We start from the raw sequence: 13,634 nt of genomic DNA on the forward strand, positions 1-13,634 counted from the left end.
TGCCTGTAACGTCATATGTGCTTGTTTATTTTCTGAGAAGTTGGTGGGTATTCTCAAAAAATGTGAAAATTCTAGATTACTTTGTCAAGATCGTAAAATTTAGACGAGTTGACCTGTTCATTGGATACTGTTGCAGATAGATGAAGTAGTTGAGTCCAAAGCAATGATGGATTTGTAATGCTACGCTAGGCAGGAATAAAATTTGTATTGCTTTTGTTATTGGAACGATTGTTTTATTACTGAAAGCAAAATTGTGGCAACAATTGAGTTTTCCCCTGCCTTTCATATTCGTTTCTCACTGCCTAGTTCCCCTTCATCTCGCCGCCTTTTATTTTTTTTACTACCAGACTTTGGTTCCATGCCTCTCCTGCCATCAAACTGAATTCTGTGCCACTTGATCTCTTGGCAACAGATCTTTCCAGGCCATTCTTCTGTTTGATGCTTGTACCTCCAGCACATGAGTGGTCTGTCAAGCTCTGCCTAACCCCATGACTAACTGCGTAATCTTCTTGAAGATTTTTGCAAGGTCTCTCAATAGCTGAATCTGAATGCTGTATTCTACTAGCTGCTGTTTTCCTCAAGTTCTTCCCATTAACAACTGATTGCCCCAGTTTGAAATTTTCGTAATTCTCCTTAAACTGGCTCCCTTGCTCAGCTTGCAATATTTGCCGATGATAGTGAGGAAGAATGTGGCTTCCACGATTATTTTGAGAGCAATAAACCCTTTGGGACCCTTGCTGATGAAATGCATTCTCTTTCTCGGGCTTCAGGGGCTTCTTGTTTTTAAAATCTTGCTGCCCATCGCTCAATTCATGTAGATAATAATGAAAGCCAGACTCAGACAAACTAGGAATGACATTTTTAGGTGGATATCTTAGAGGAGGTACGAATGGTACAGGATTCTGGTTCTGCACAGCCAAAGGTATCCGCAAAATTTCACCTCTTTTCAAGTCCGAATTGGCATCTTCCATTTCATGTTTTAGGCACTTGCTAGGGGTAACTGAATGTATCCTGTCGATACCGGGAGCAGCAGAGGCAGGGATTTTTTCCTTACATAGCTTCGGATCATCCAGCTGCCTGTATAATAATTGTGATTGCAATGAATGGTTACCAAGCAACAACCATTGAAGCAGGCAGAAAGAGAATTAAAATATTTAAGCCATTACAATCCCCATATGGCCATATGTTATCTTACAGGTTTCAAAACTAGTTGGCTCAGCACTAATCTCCAAATTAGAGAAAAAATGTAACAAGAAAAGGAATCTTCCGGTCTTTAATTTGGGTTTTCATACTTAATCAACCATAAAAGCATAGAAAATTTGAGCACCAGTAAACAGGAAGAGATCAGTACCTTATGTGAGAAGGTAGTTGAAGATGGAAGTCGAGTTTTCTCCAATCAATTCCTTTTTCCTGGAGAACAACTTCTCTGGGCCTGGCAGAGCCAAAAGGGTTTGGTTTCTGCTTCTGGTTCTCCTGAAACCGAGCTTGTTCTTCCTCTTCTTTCTCAACCTCATCTGCCCACGAAAAAGCTGCAGAGCCGTTTTTTATTTCTCTATCCACCATTTTCTCTCTAAGCGTGTATTTTCTCAACTCCAACGGCTCTTTAGCTGTTTCAAATTCAAAAGTTGGAGGCTTTGCAACTCAATCTCTGCCCCAAGATGTCATTTATGTAAACTACAAGGCCAAGGGGTCATTTATTAGGAATTTCCAGCTAACGCGTAGGTGTTTTTTGGTCAACAGTAAGGGTAACTTTGTAATTTTATTGTGTTCTCTATTTTGAATTTTTGATTGTCAATTTTGAGGGTTTTTTTTTCCTTGAGATCTGAATTCTCTCGTATTAGAAAAAAAAAATAATTATTCATTTGAATTTAATAATTTATAATCAACAAGTATGGTTAAGCATAAAAAGAAAAGGAAATAAAAGATTCAAATCCTACGAATATTTTTTCTTAATTTACCAGTACTTCATTTCTAGATTGACATGACTTGTGAGAAAACCGACATTGAAAACGTTTGTGGTGTTTTAATGGATAAATCTAATGTACTGCTTCAAAAAGAGAGAAGAAATTTTTTATTTCCTTTTGAACCACAGCAGACTAATGTAAAAAAAAAGGATATTCATAAGTTAATGCTGTTTTCACACACAAAAAAAAAGATATGAATAATTGATTTAACTGATTTTAATAAGTTTGATTAATTTAATAACATAATTAAAAAAATATTGGTAATTTGGTAGTAAATAAAACAAAAAAAAATAGTAATAATAAACTATAAAAAATAGTTGTCAATATCATACTTGGGAGGAAAAAAAAATTGTTGGAGACTCAATATTGCTTCTTTATGAACACCACTTCACAACTAGAAAAAACTCACGAGGATGGTTGCTTTGAAAATTTAGAGGGCTGAATATGAAAAAAAAAAGAAAAAAAATAGGTTGTCGACGTCAAACCGGATATTAGTAAGCCATTAGAGGGCCGAACATGAAAATAAAGGAGAAAAAAGAAAAGAAAAGAAAAGAAAAGAAAAGAAAGAAAAGGTTGTCGACATAAAACCGGATGTTAGTAAGCCACACGTGTGCACCTAGGGATGAAGGGGCTGCTAAGACAATTAAAACATTGTTGTGAAAGGCGACGTTTGGATGCCATGAGACACCTTACATGTCATCCACCTGCTGGCACATGCTTTTGCAAGCGCCAACTAGTTTTATTTTTAAATTTTATTTTATATTTATTGAAATACAAAATTCCTTCTCAGTTAAATTGATTATAAATAAAAAAAACCTAAGTGAAAATATAGCCAAAAAAATCCTAAATATCAATTAAAAAAAAGACATGAAAAATGACTTGCGTTAATCTGTCAAACCTATGATTTGGGTCATTAGAACAATATAAACGTATAGAAAGAAAACAAAAAAAATAACTTGATTTAACTCGAATTAACCTATCAAATCCACGACTTTGGTAATGAGACTTAAATAAACACATAGATAGCAAATCAAAACAAATTATAAAGCTTAATTTTTAGTTGTTTATGTCGGACCTAGTGTTGAATGATTAAATTTTTAAAAATTTTAATTAAAAAAATAACATGAAAAATAAGCCAAGTTAATTGGGTTAAGCTATTAAACACTATTTATCGGTCATAAAGCCAAGCCAAGATAACCTAATAAAAATAAAATGAAAAAAAATGATGAAATTGAAAAGAAAAGGTGAATAATAAAAAAAAACTAAGTCAATTGGGTTAACCGACCAAACTTGTAATTCAAGTCATGAGACGGGAAAACCCAATACAAATAAAATCCAAAGCTCCTTATGACTTAGGTCATGATACCGAGATAACCTTTTTGAAAAAAATAAAAAAACAACCCAATTTAACCATGGTTAAAATGCCAAAATCGACGACTTTGATCATAAGACCAAGATATTCCTATGAAAAACAAATCAAAACATGTTATGAAGCTTAATTCCTCACCGATCCAATGTTGAGTAATGAAATTGAAAAAACATTCTATTAAAAATGAGATACAAAAACAACCCGAGTCTACTCGGGTAAACCATTTAAACACTATTCCTAAGTCATGAGATTAAATTAACATAATAAAAAGTAAATAAAACAAATTATGAAATTTAATTCTCAATTAATCTAATATCAAATGATAAAATTAAAAAAAATATATTAAAAAAAAAATTAAATCAACCAGGTTAACCTGCTAAATTTGTGATTTATGTAATGAGAATATAATAATTTATTAAAAAATAAAATTAAAAAAATCATTGATTAAAAAAAAAAAAACACATCACTACTCGAGCGAATAATACTTTTACGAGTAGGAGGATAGTAAAATCTATTCATCTTTTACTTTATATTTAATTAATAATTTTACTAAGAAACGTATGCAAGTGCTGAAATTAAATTAAAATAAACCTTGGTGCCCGTGCCGTGCCAACTGCCAAAACCTTTATTTGGATAATAGAGAGGACTTTTATTTTTTTACCAAAAAATCATGAAAAAACTTTGAACTTAGTTTTCTTGTTCACTTTCCATTTCAGGCACCTCTCCGTTAAAACTTTTTTTTTTTTTTGATTCTTTGATTACTTGGTGCAAGGTTGAGTTTTTTTGACTCTGTGATTTGACCGTTTTGAAAGTGGTTTGAATTATTATTTTTTAAATATTTGTAAATTATTTTAATATATTTTTAAATAAAAAATATTTTTTAAAAGAATCCTTTTACCATTCCCAGATACTCCCAGTCTCCCACTAACTTTCAATTTCTACCTTTTACAAAGAAAAAGAAAAAGAAAAAGAAAAAATCTTTCAAGCTTTTGAACAAACACAAGAAGTCAGCAAAGTTTCAAAGTGAAAAAAAAGCAGAGAGAGAAAATAGAATGTATAAATACGCATTCCTTAGCAAGTCCCTAAGCGCCGTCCGCTCACCCCTCGCAGGTTTGTTGAGATTCGAAAGCATCTCCACGAAAATCAAGCTACGCAACTACAGCTTTCCCGCTCGGACATTAACTCAAACACTTTGTCTACACACAAATACTCAGAATTTATCCAGTTACCACCCAACCCAAAGCCAACAGAGAGAAATGAAGTATGTCCTAGTCACCGGAGGAGTTGTCAGTGGGCTCGGCAAGGGCGTCACCGCTAGCAGCATCGGCGTTGTCCTTAAAGCTTGCGGCCTCCGCGTCACCTCCATCAAAATAGGTTCTCTGTCATAGTTTTTATGCATATTTGTGTTTTGATTTGGGTGCATAATCACTATTAACTTTTGATAATCTGATGTGTTGCAGATCCTTACTTGAATACTGATGCTGGCACCATGTCTCCTTTTGAGCATGGGGAGGTTTTTGTTCTTGACGATGGCGGAGAGGTTTTGTCCCTCTAGTTTTTTTTTCTTTCAGTTCTTGAAAGATGGTGAAATTTGGTATAAGGGCATGATGGATTAATGGATATATTAACAGGTTAATTATTCCTTGGTTTCTGTTGAAAGGTTGATTTAGACTTGGGTAACTACGAGCGTTTTCTGGACGTGACACTAACCAAAGATAATAACATTACCACTGGGAAGATATTTCAGGTGACGGGATGAGTTTAGTATGTACGCAAATTCATTAAGTTCTAAGTTCTATAAGATAATCGGTGACTGATTATTGATATTCTCGCTGTTTGGTGTCTGATCAGTCTGTCATCGAGAAGGAAAGGAGAGGCGATTATCTTGGAAAGACTGTTCAGGTGATGGCTTGCAGCTAGCTAGATATGCTTTTAACATGTTTAAATAACTGCTAACTGAATTGGTGCTATGTTTGAGGAAATTCCAGGTCGTTCCACATATCACTGATGCAATTAAGGATTGGATCGAGTCTGTTTCTGCCATTCCTGTGGATGGAAAGGATGGCCCTGCTGATGTGTGTGTTATAGAATTGGGAGGCACAGTGGGTAAGAGCGATATGTGCAAGAAGGATGCAGCTTTCACTGATAATTTTTTTGGTCTTGCAATTTCATGTGGAAGTAATAATTTATTCCTTTTTGTCCTTCAGGTGACATTGAATCTATGCCATTTATTGAGGCTTTGCGACAGTTGTCATTTTCAGTTGGTGGGTTATGATGTTTTCTGTATATTGGAGGAGCATTGCTCTCTTCCTTAAGTTCCTTTCATTCAAGGACGAAGGATCCTTTTTCTCTAACTGGACTAGCAGTACTTGTGAAGCCATGGTGTGGTGCATATTTTGATATATTTGACCACTCAAAAAGATTGTAGGAAATTTGATGAACGATATATCTGTTATGTCAGAAACTTTACAAACTACAGAAGCAAATTCATTTGAATTGTTCATAGTGTTGTACCTGTCTTAATTGTCTGACTATATGCTGCGTGAACAATTAGATGAATGCTGTAAAAAAATTAGCATTATGGTTCCATTTTGAAGCTACTATACACTCGTATTACAGAGCTTTTCTCCCATGCTCACATATGTTGAGTTAATTCATTCATGAGTTATTGCAATAACCACTCATGTTAATTTCCATATCTCTATGCAGGACAAGATAACTTTTGTCTCGTTCATGTGAGCCTGATACCCGTACTAGGCGTTGTTGGAGAGCAAGTAATACGCCATATAATTTGTTTTAAGTATTTTTTTCCCCTCCATTTTGAATGTATTGAGGCCAAGTTGATCATATTAAACTTGAATGATCATAACAATACCTGTTTTATGTGTGTTTGAAGAAAACTAAGCCTACACAACATAGTGTCCGTGAATTGAGAGCATTAGGCTTGACTCCTCATCTGCTGGCATGTCGCTCTGCTCAGGTACATTCATCCTACCTGACATCTTTATGCTTTCAAGAGGACTATTGACTGGAACAATTTTGGTTGAAGATCTTTGTGGTAGATTTCACTGAAAGTTGTGGTAGATTCCACTGAAAGTTGCTCACAAACTTCATTTCAGAGAAATTATTTGCTTTCTCTTGCTGTTCTTGTTTATGATCTTTACTATTAAACTTTTGGAAGGTTTCTGAAAGTACTAAAGGTCGATAACATTTTTCTTGCGTGGCAGAGCTTCTCTTGATGATTGTATAGTAGCATCTGTTATTGTGTTGCCCAAATAAGTTGGACCCTATCTTTCTAATATATTTACTTTGATTCCAGCAATGGACTTTGCGAATTCCCTGTTTTTTTCTTCTATTGTGACAGATAATTTCCATCAATTTCTTTTTTTTTTTTAGGATGAATTTTGAGGCATAGAGTGACTTTTAGTAATTTACATTGCAGCCTTTATTGGAAAATACGAAGGAGAAACTTTCGCAGTTCTGCCATGTTCCGGTAACTTTTGGTGAACTTTGCACTGTATCGCTTCTAATAACAGCTGTTTTAAATTTGGATATGTCTCCTTGTTTCTCGGCAGGCTGCTAATATTCTCAATATTCATGATGTTCCTAACATTTGGCACGTCCCTCTGTTACTTAGGGTGGGTTTCTCTGGATCTTGAAAATTTCAATTTTTTTTTGGCGTTGATATATATGTTGTAATTTGCTTTGATGGTTTCGCATGCTCTCCTTTCACAGAACCAAAATGCTCATGATGCAATTTTAAAACAGCTAAACTTACTCAGGTTAGTTTAATTCAAGTTTCTCCACATTGAAGGCTTAATTAATGGACCCACAGTACCCATCTTTCTCAACCCTGAACATTTTCATGAATCTACTGGAACGAAAAAACTTAAAAAGTTGATTATATCAAGTTCAAATTGTTTTAGTTGATTATTTCTTTGTTTCTCCCCTTCTACTTACTGGGACTTGGGTCCAAGGGATTGGTTAAGTTGTAATTATACTGAGCGTACTCTGCCAGAAACAAAATGCTTTGTGACTTTTGATCCAGACACCAAGTTCTTGAAGATTTATCATATTAGCTAACTTCTTGTATTTCTCTATTTCAGCATTGCAATGCCTCCTGCTTTACAAGATTGGACCATGATGGCTGAGACTTATGATAATCTCACCAATTCTGTCAGTATTATCATCAACAACTTCTAATTCTCTTTGATTATTTCTTTATTGTTCCTGAGGCGAGAAGATGCAATTGAATGCAGGTGAGGATTGCGATGGTGGGAAAGTATGTTGGCCTAACAGATTCATACCTGTCTGTTGTTAAGGTGCATCACATTTTTGGTTCTTTAGTTTAAGCAAGAAAGAAAAAGTGCAGTAACATATAGTCTGAAACTTTGCATGACCACTCTAAGGCTTAAAGGTTGTGTTAATCTGACAATAAAATGTTTACTAATCACATATCTTCATAGATATGATGTTAGGTGCCAACACAGTGAAGACGTCTTCATATTTGAACATTCACTGGAAGTTATTTTGTTTATAATGGGTTTGCATTGTCTGGATGACTTTTTGCAGGCAATGAATGACACATTAGCACATTCAATGTTTGATGATAGTTAATTTGTTAGAAATTTTATGTGTTTGTTTCTTGGTATGATTCACCAGTTACTGTTATGCTTTGTTTTGCTTGCAGGCCCTTCTACATGCTTGCATCGCATGTTCGTTGAAGCCATCGATTGATTGGATTGCAGCTTCTGATCTTGAAGAAGACAGTGCAGAATCGGTATTGAATCCATGCTATTTGCTAATGGCATTTTGCAGGTTCTGTTTTGTATCTTGGTGAAAAAGTTTCCCCTGGTAAACATTTCTTTATCTTACAGACACCAGAAGCACATGCAGCTGCATGGGAGACTTTAAAGGTAAGACTACAATATCTATCTATTTATTTTCCTTTCTCCATTATTATCTTTCTTTACCAAAAGCCAGCTATCTCTCCTTGAAGCCTTTTTGGCTTTCATCATCCTTCTTGTGTCAAGAACACTGGTAATTCACATATAAAAATTTCTCTGACCATATCATTTTTTATAGTTGTTGTAGCTTAACATTTTTATGTAATAGTTTTTTGTTTTGTTTTTCACCACTTCTGTTTTTGTCTAATATTTTCACTATGACATCTGTGTGACTGCTACAAGATCATTAGCATGATTCGTCTTAAGTTCTACTTTTGAGCATCTGATTTCTGATCTTTGCAGATTTTATTTAGTTATTTTTCAAAATAAAGTAGACTGATAATGACAGCTTGATTTTAGCTTATGCCAAATTCTGGTCCTCAGACTTGATGTCCTTGGTTGAATGATTTTTGTGACTTTTATCATTTATATATCTTGTGTTGAATAAAAACTATTAGGTTTCTATTCATCTCCTTTTTGAACTTTTTTTTTTTTTTTAAATCATGACTTGCAGAATGCATCATGCATCTTAATTCCTGGTGGATTTGGAGATCGTGGGGTGAGAGGAATGATATTGGCTTCCAAGTATGCTAGAGAGAACAATATTCCTTATCTTGGGATTTGCTTAGGCATGCAGATTGCTGTTATTGAGTTTGCTAGATCTGTAAGTGACTTCACTTTGAACTTACTTACTCTCTTATGTTATCATTTTTCTTCATATGATGTATCCAATGACTTTATGTTCCTTCGCCGACAATTATTTTAGGTTTTGGGTTTGGAAAGGGCGGATAGCAATGAGTTCGATACAAATACACCTGATCCTGTTGTAATTTTCATGCCTGAGGTATGCATTTACTGTAACCTTATTGATCTGTATTTACAGTTTTATCATAAATATGTTTCCTTTGTTTGTACTACATTACCATCTGAAACTTTATTGATCTGTATTTACAGTTTTATCATAAATATGTTTCCTTTGTTTGTACTACATTACCATCTGAAACTAAATGCAGGGTTCAAGGACACATATGGGAAGCACAATGAGACTAGGATCACGAAGGACGCTATTCCAGACCCCTGATTGTATTACTGCAAAATTGTATGTGATTTGTTTATTAGTCTCCAGTTTCATAAGTAAATGGAGCCACCCTGTTAGTGAAGAATAAAGTTAATTTCTGATGGATATCATTATGCATAAAACCTGTGTTATGGATACTGGTGCCATATATGAAATTTCATTTAGCCGGATTATATCCATCCATTAGGCACAAGTCCATAGCGCCTCCAGCGTAATATTGTTATATTAGAGCTGGTTAGAGGTGATGGACTGTATGAACGTTTGTATGAACTACCTAAACCTTCCACCATCAGGATAGAAGGAAAAAGAAATCAATAGTATTTTGATGTTTGCGTCTACTTACATACCTATTTTAATCATCTGTAATTGCCAGGTATGGTAATACTCAGTATGTAGAGGAACGACACAGACATAGATATGAGGTAAGTTGCAAGGTTAATAAGAGAAGTGTAAAAATAACTGTACAAAACAGTATGATTATTTTGACATTGCATGATGCAGGTAAACCCAGAGGTTATTGAAGTTCTAGAGGAAAAGGGCTTAAAGTTTGTTGGGAAGGATGAAACAGGAAAACGGATGGAGGTCTTGTTTTCTATCCACTTGGTTTCTTTCTTTTAGTCCCGTGTTTCTGTTGTTATAGCCAATCCGTATCTGATGTGTTCAAGCTTACTGGGTTTGAGTGCTTGTTATGTGCCATTATTTCTGGTCAAGAGAGAGAGAACTAAACCATGTGCTGATTTTGCAAGCTCATTTGTTTTTTCTTGTTCTGCAGATTTTAGAGCTTCCAACTCATCCTTTTTATGTAGGTGTGCAATTTCACCCAGAGTTCAAATCACGGCCTAGAAGGCCCTCTGCTCTTTTCTTAGGTATATATCAGTTGTCAGAACACTTGTGTTTATTATTAATTAAATTGTTCTCATTTAGAGGCTTTGAATATAACCAGTAGGCGTAAAGGGAATCCATATTTGGTGCATGCATATAGAACGGTAAAGGTGCAAAGGCTTTGATTTAGGAGATCATTTATTATTGTATAACTAATTTCCAAATGTTTGAGTGATGCATCAATGGGGGTTGTGTAGGTTATAGAGCTATAGTTATAGCGTGGCTATTTTTCGGCTGTCTAACGTAGAATGTTACCTATTTATTAAAACATATCTGGAAAAGTGTCCTCTAAGGTTCAAATGTTCTTGAATATTTATAGAAAATGTCCAGAATGTGCTTTCAGTAATTTTCATGTTCATTAAACTTTTTTTTTTCTCAACTAGTGTTTTAGCATTTAAACTATGGTGTTTGCGATGTAGGTTTTATATTGGCAGCAACAGGAAAGTTGGAAGCACATCTCAAGAGTCATCAAAATGGAGTTTGATCTGGCTTGAAACTTCCAAGTCATGCTCACAAGGCAGACCATTTTTTTTTTTGAAGAGAATGAAAAAAAAAAAAAAATCTCTTCGTAGCTTATTAAATAGGAGTTCCTTAATGGCTTTGGATTTGCTTGCTCCCTGCGCTGGTTGCAGATAGGCATAGATTGTTGGCAGCACCAGATCTATTTTGATTAATTCAAGTAATACTCCACGCAGTTGCATGCATGTAACCTTATGATTTGTAGATTCAAATATAGTCGGGGCATCAAACAGATGGTTCTGCTCCTTTCTGTACTAGAATAGTATATTAATGGTATTGTATCTCATGCTTTTTCTTAATATTTCTTACGGTCTTCAAATTTCATAATTTCACAGTGCAATAAAAACCCAACACAATGGGTTTAGTACACACGGTGCTGATAGTGCTGGGACTAGTTTGGGGCTGGTAACGATGTTTTTTAACAATATAATTTATTAAGCTATGCGTGTTTCTATTAGTGATACTACAGTAAACTCAACGTGACGAGTCTAGTGTAAGATAATGCAGGGATATTGGGAGCAGCCAATGAGGCCTTGGCTAGTGTAAGATCACCTAAAGTGTAACATGCCTTTGCCGGGCCTGTGCTATATGACATTGATTTCTATGCAGGAAGATTTAGCTAATCGATATGAAGATGCATCTTTCTCGCACAGCACTTCATTCTCCTTCTGTTGCCCAAAGGCCAAAGCTAATTCTGTTTCCTTGGTGTGGGATTTGATACAGGATGGAAGATTAGTTCAGTTCCAATTCATTATGAACAAGAAAGCAGTGGTGGGTATGTTGTAGCTAGCAGGGAGTGTTGTTGTTACTGCGACAAAATAAAATTTTGATGTTAAAAATAAATTTTTTAATAATAAAAAATTATTAATATAATATATTTTAAAATGAAAGCTATTGCAGGGTATGTTGTAGCTAGCATAGACTAGTTTTATTGCATATGAAAAAAGTTTGCTTTCAAAATCTTATTGAACAGTTTTTGTCCTTGTATTCTCTTCGGAAAATCCAAAGATATATATGCTAGTATATCATGAAGCATGGTGGAATAACTTGTGCTGTAGCTGCCCATTTTTCTGCTGCTCAGGAAACTGACCAATATATTTAGGAGTATTAAAATGTTGCCTTATTCTCAGAACTTATAATTACGTCAATTATTAAACCCAAATCCTCTTGAAGCTTGTTTTCTGGATTCCAAGTTTCCAATTGTTAGATAACATTACAGCGGTGACTCTTTTCAATTTTCAACCTGATACTACCATCTCAAAAAGACGAGCTGGGAGACGAGAAGAAGTTTCAGCCTTCAATTGTTCTGATTTCACCTGCTAAAGAAAACTTAAAAATCTTGCATTTGTGGTTTCCAAGGATTAATTTGGCCTGCTGAACTCCGATAACAGATTACCATCGGAATCTCATTGGTGCATGTCAGGCTAATTCGGAGAGTTTGAAAAATTGACTGCCGGCCCTGAGCGCCGTCTGCACTCAACGATTTATTTTCCCCTGGTCAACATATGCCAGTGATGCTTTCGAATTTCGGAGTCATGACAGGAACCTCTTGATCTATTTTTTTTTTCTTTCCAAAAATAAAGGTACCCACAATGATACAAGTATAGATTGCAATATTATTCAAACTCAATGATAGTTTCCGGTATTTACACAATGCCGCAAAGCCTCTTTTACAAAAAGAAAAATACATGAAACTGCCAAAAGCAGCTAACATCAAAGGTAGCCAAAAAAGAACAAATTATTTAGAAGACAGTGAATGCTCGAGATCATCAACTGGTGCCTTTTTTTGGAGTCTCATGATACTGTAGATACGAGATCTGCCTTTGAAGCCTCATTTGCTGACGGAACTTAGCTATGAACTGCTCAGCTCTCATGTCAATCCCTTCTTCCTCTGCTGGGATCTTTTCCTCACAGGTCTCGTACTCTTCTTCATCCTCTCCGCTTTTTAATAAGAAACTCCTCCTCGTCCCATCATAATATTCATAAACTGATCCATCTTGATGAATATCATTTTCACTCATCACCTCATCATGATCAGAATCGTAGTCGAAGTCAACCTGTGGGGTTATGCAAGGTATGTTGAATCTCATGGAGGACGGGCGGTGCATCTTGACGTGGAAAACGGGGGTCTTGTCGAAGGAGAGTTCATATTCCCCATAATGTAGTTGGCCGCGAGGAGAATTGCGTCCCATGCTTTTAAGAAACCTAGGCACAACACGTCCATCCATCATAAAACGTCTCTTGAAAACAGCACCTTTTCTTGCCCACAACAATGCACGCAGGATGTTCCATGCTCTATGAGCAACATCATTAACGTTTTTCTTCGGCATTTTTCTAAATTGTTACAATAGCTTGCAACTAGTTCAGTAGCTTCAACAGAAGTAGAAGCTAGCACTGGAAGTAGCAAAAAGTAGCTGAATTGTGTGTGAAAAGAAATTGAGAAGTTTGTTGGGCAGTGAAGATTTAAACACTAGAAAGAAATGTTTCAGTTTGATACTTTCTGTTGCTGAGGGAGAGTGGTGACGATGGCTTATATATATGTGTGTGTGTGGATTTTCGATACGCGGTGTTGTGCTGAAAGCGAGAGAGGGAGAGAGAAAGTTGTTTCCCTTTCTTTGGAAGCCAAATGAAGCTGGTGTGAATGTTAATTGTGGGCGGTGGAGACTTGCAGGGAACACGGTTGTACGCGGGGTATTCAAGCTGGATTATCCTAACATACAACCACCTTCGTTTGCCCTAACAGTTTTGGGAACTGGGAATTTAAAATATTAATCGAAAAATGGTTACATTTTCTTTCGTTTTTAGCAAATTGGGTGTTTGCAAGCTAATTTTCTCATATTATAATGAAGTTTTCTTGTGATATTTTCTAAAAGTTC

General features: G+C 35.5%; 3 protein-coding genes across 3 annotated transcripts; 1 reads left to right on the forward strand and 2 right to left on the reverse strand.

Annotated features, from left to right (window-relative positions):
• Window positions 1-167: 167 nt before the first annotated feature.
• Window positions 168-1,676, reverse strand: LOC7491271 (uncharacterized). The gene is made up of 2 exons (XM_002320947.4): window positions 1,352-1,676; window positions 168-1,077 (listed from the first exon to the last, which is right to left on the reverse strand). Exons 1-2 carry the CDS (start codon window positions 1,561-1,563, stop codon window positions 303-305), a joined length of 987 nt encoding a protein of 328 aa, XP_002320983.1. The 5' UTR covers window positions 1,564-1,676; the 3' UTR covers window positions 168-302.
• Window positions 1,677-4,260: 2,584 nt separating this feature from the next.
• Window positions 4,261-11,059, forward strand: LOC7495226 (uncharacterized). The gene is made up of 22 exons (XM_002320280.4): window positions 4,261-4,707; window positions 4,794-4,873; window positions 4,994-5,080; window positions 5,185-5,235; window positions 5,322-5,439; window positions 5,541-5,597; window positions 6,043-6,107; window positions 6,230-6,313; window positions 6,776-6,826; window positions 6,909-6,971; window positions 7,069-7,115; window positions 7,440-7,509; window positions 7,593-7,655; window positions 8,024-8,113; window positions 8,211-8,249; window positions 8,794-8,943; window positions 9,046-9,123; window positions 9,293-9,378; window positions 9,731-9,779; window positions 9,859-9,939; window positions 10,130-10,223; window positions 10,659-11,059. The coding sequence occupies exons 1-22, from the start codon at window positions 4,386-4,388 to the stop codon at window positions 10,721-10,723; spliced, it is 1,890 nt and encodes a 629-aa protein (XP_002320316.2). The 5' UTR covers window positions 4,261-4,385; the 3' UTR covers window positions 10,724-11,059.
• Window positions 11,060-12,351: 1,292 nt separating this feature from the next.
• LOC7491272 (uncharacterized) lies at window positions 12,352-13,282 on the reverse strand. The gene has a single exon (XM_002320948.4). The coding sequence runs from the start codon at window positions 13,086-13,088 to the stop codon at window positions 12,528-12,530; it is 561 nt and encodes a 186-aa protein (XP_002320984.1). The 5' UTR covers window positions 13,089-13,282; the 3' UTR covers window positions 12,352-12,527.
• Window positions 13,283-13,634: the final 352 nt, after the last annotated feature.

This window comes from Populus trichocarpa, chromosome 14, assembly GCF_000002775.5.
Source record: "Populus trichocarpa isolate Nisqually-1 chromosome 14, P.trichocarpa_v4.1, whole genome shotgun sequence".
In the NCBI taxonomy this organism is placed as follows: Eukaryota; Viridiplantae; Streptophyta; class Magnoliopsida; order Malpighiales; family Salicaceae; genus Populus; species Populus trichocarpa.

Coding starts and splice junctions, on each gene's coding strand:
- LOC7495226 (XM_002320280.4), top strand. CDS start 4,386: ATGTATAAATACGCATTCCTTAGCAAGTCCCTAAGCGCCGTCCGCTCA. Junction 4,874..4,993: donor TTCTTGACGATGGCGGAGAG/GTTTTGTCCCTC, acceptor TTCTGTTGAAAG/GTTGATTTAGACTTGGGTAA. Junction 6,827..6,908: donor CGCAGTTCTGCCATGTTCCG/GTAACTTTTGGT, acceptor GTTTCTCGGCAG/GCTGCTAATATTCTCAATAT.
- LOC7491272 (XM_002320948.4), bottom strand. CDS start 13,088: ATGCCGAAGAAAAACGTTAATGATGTTGCTCATAGAGCATGGAACATC.
- LOC7491271 (XM_002320947.4), bottom strand. CDS start 1,563: ATGGTGGATAGAGAAATAAAAAACGGCTCTGCAGCTTTTTCGTGGGCA. Junction 1,078..1,351: donor CAACTACCTTCTCACATAAG/GTACTGATCTCT, acceptor ATTATTATACAG/GCAGCTGGATGATCCGAAGC.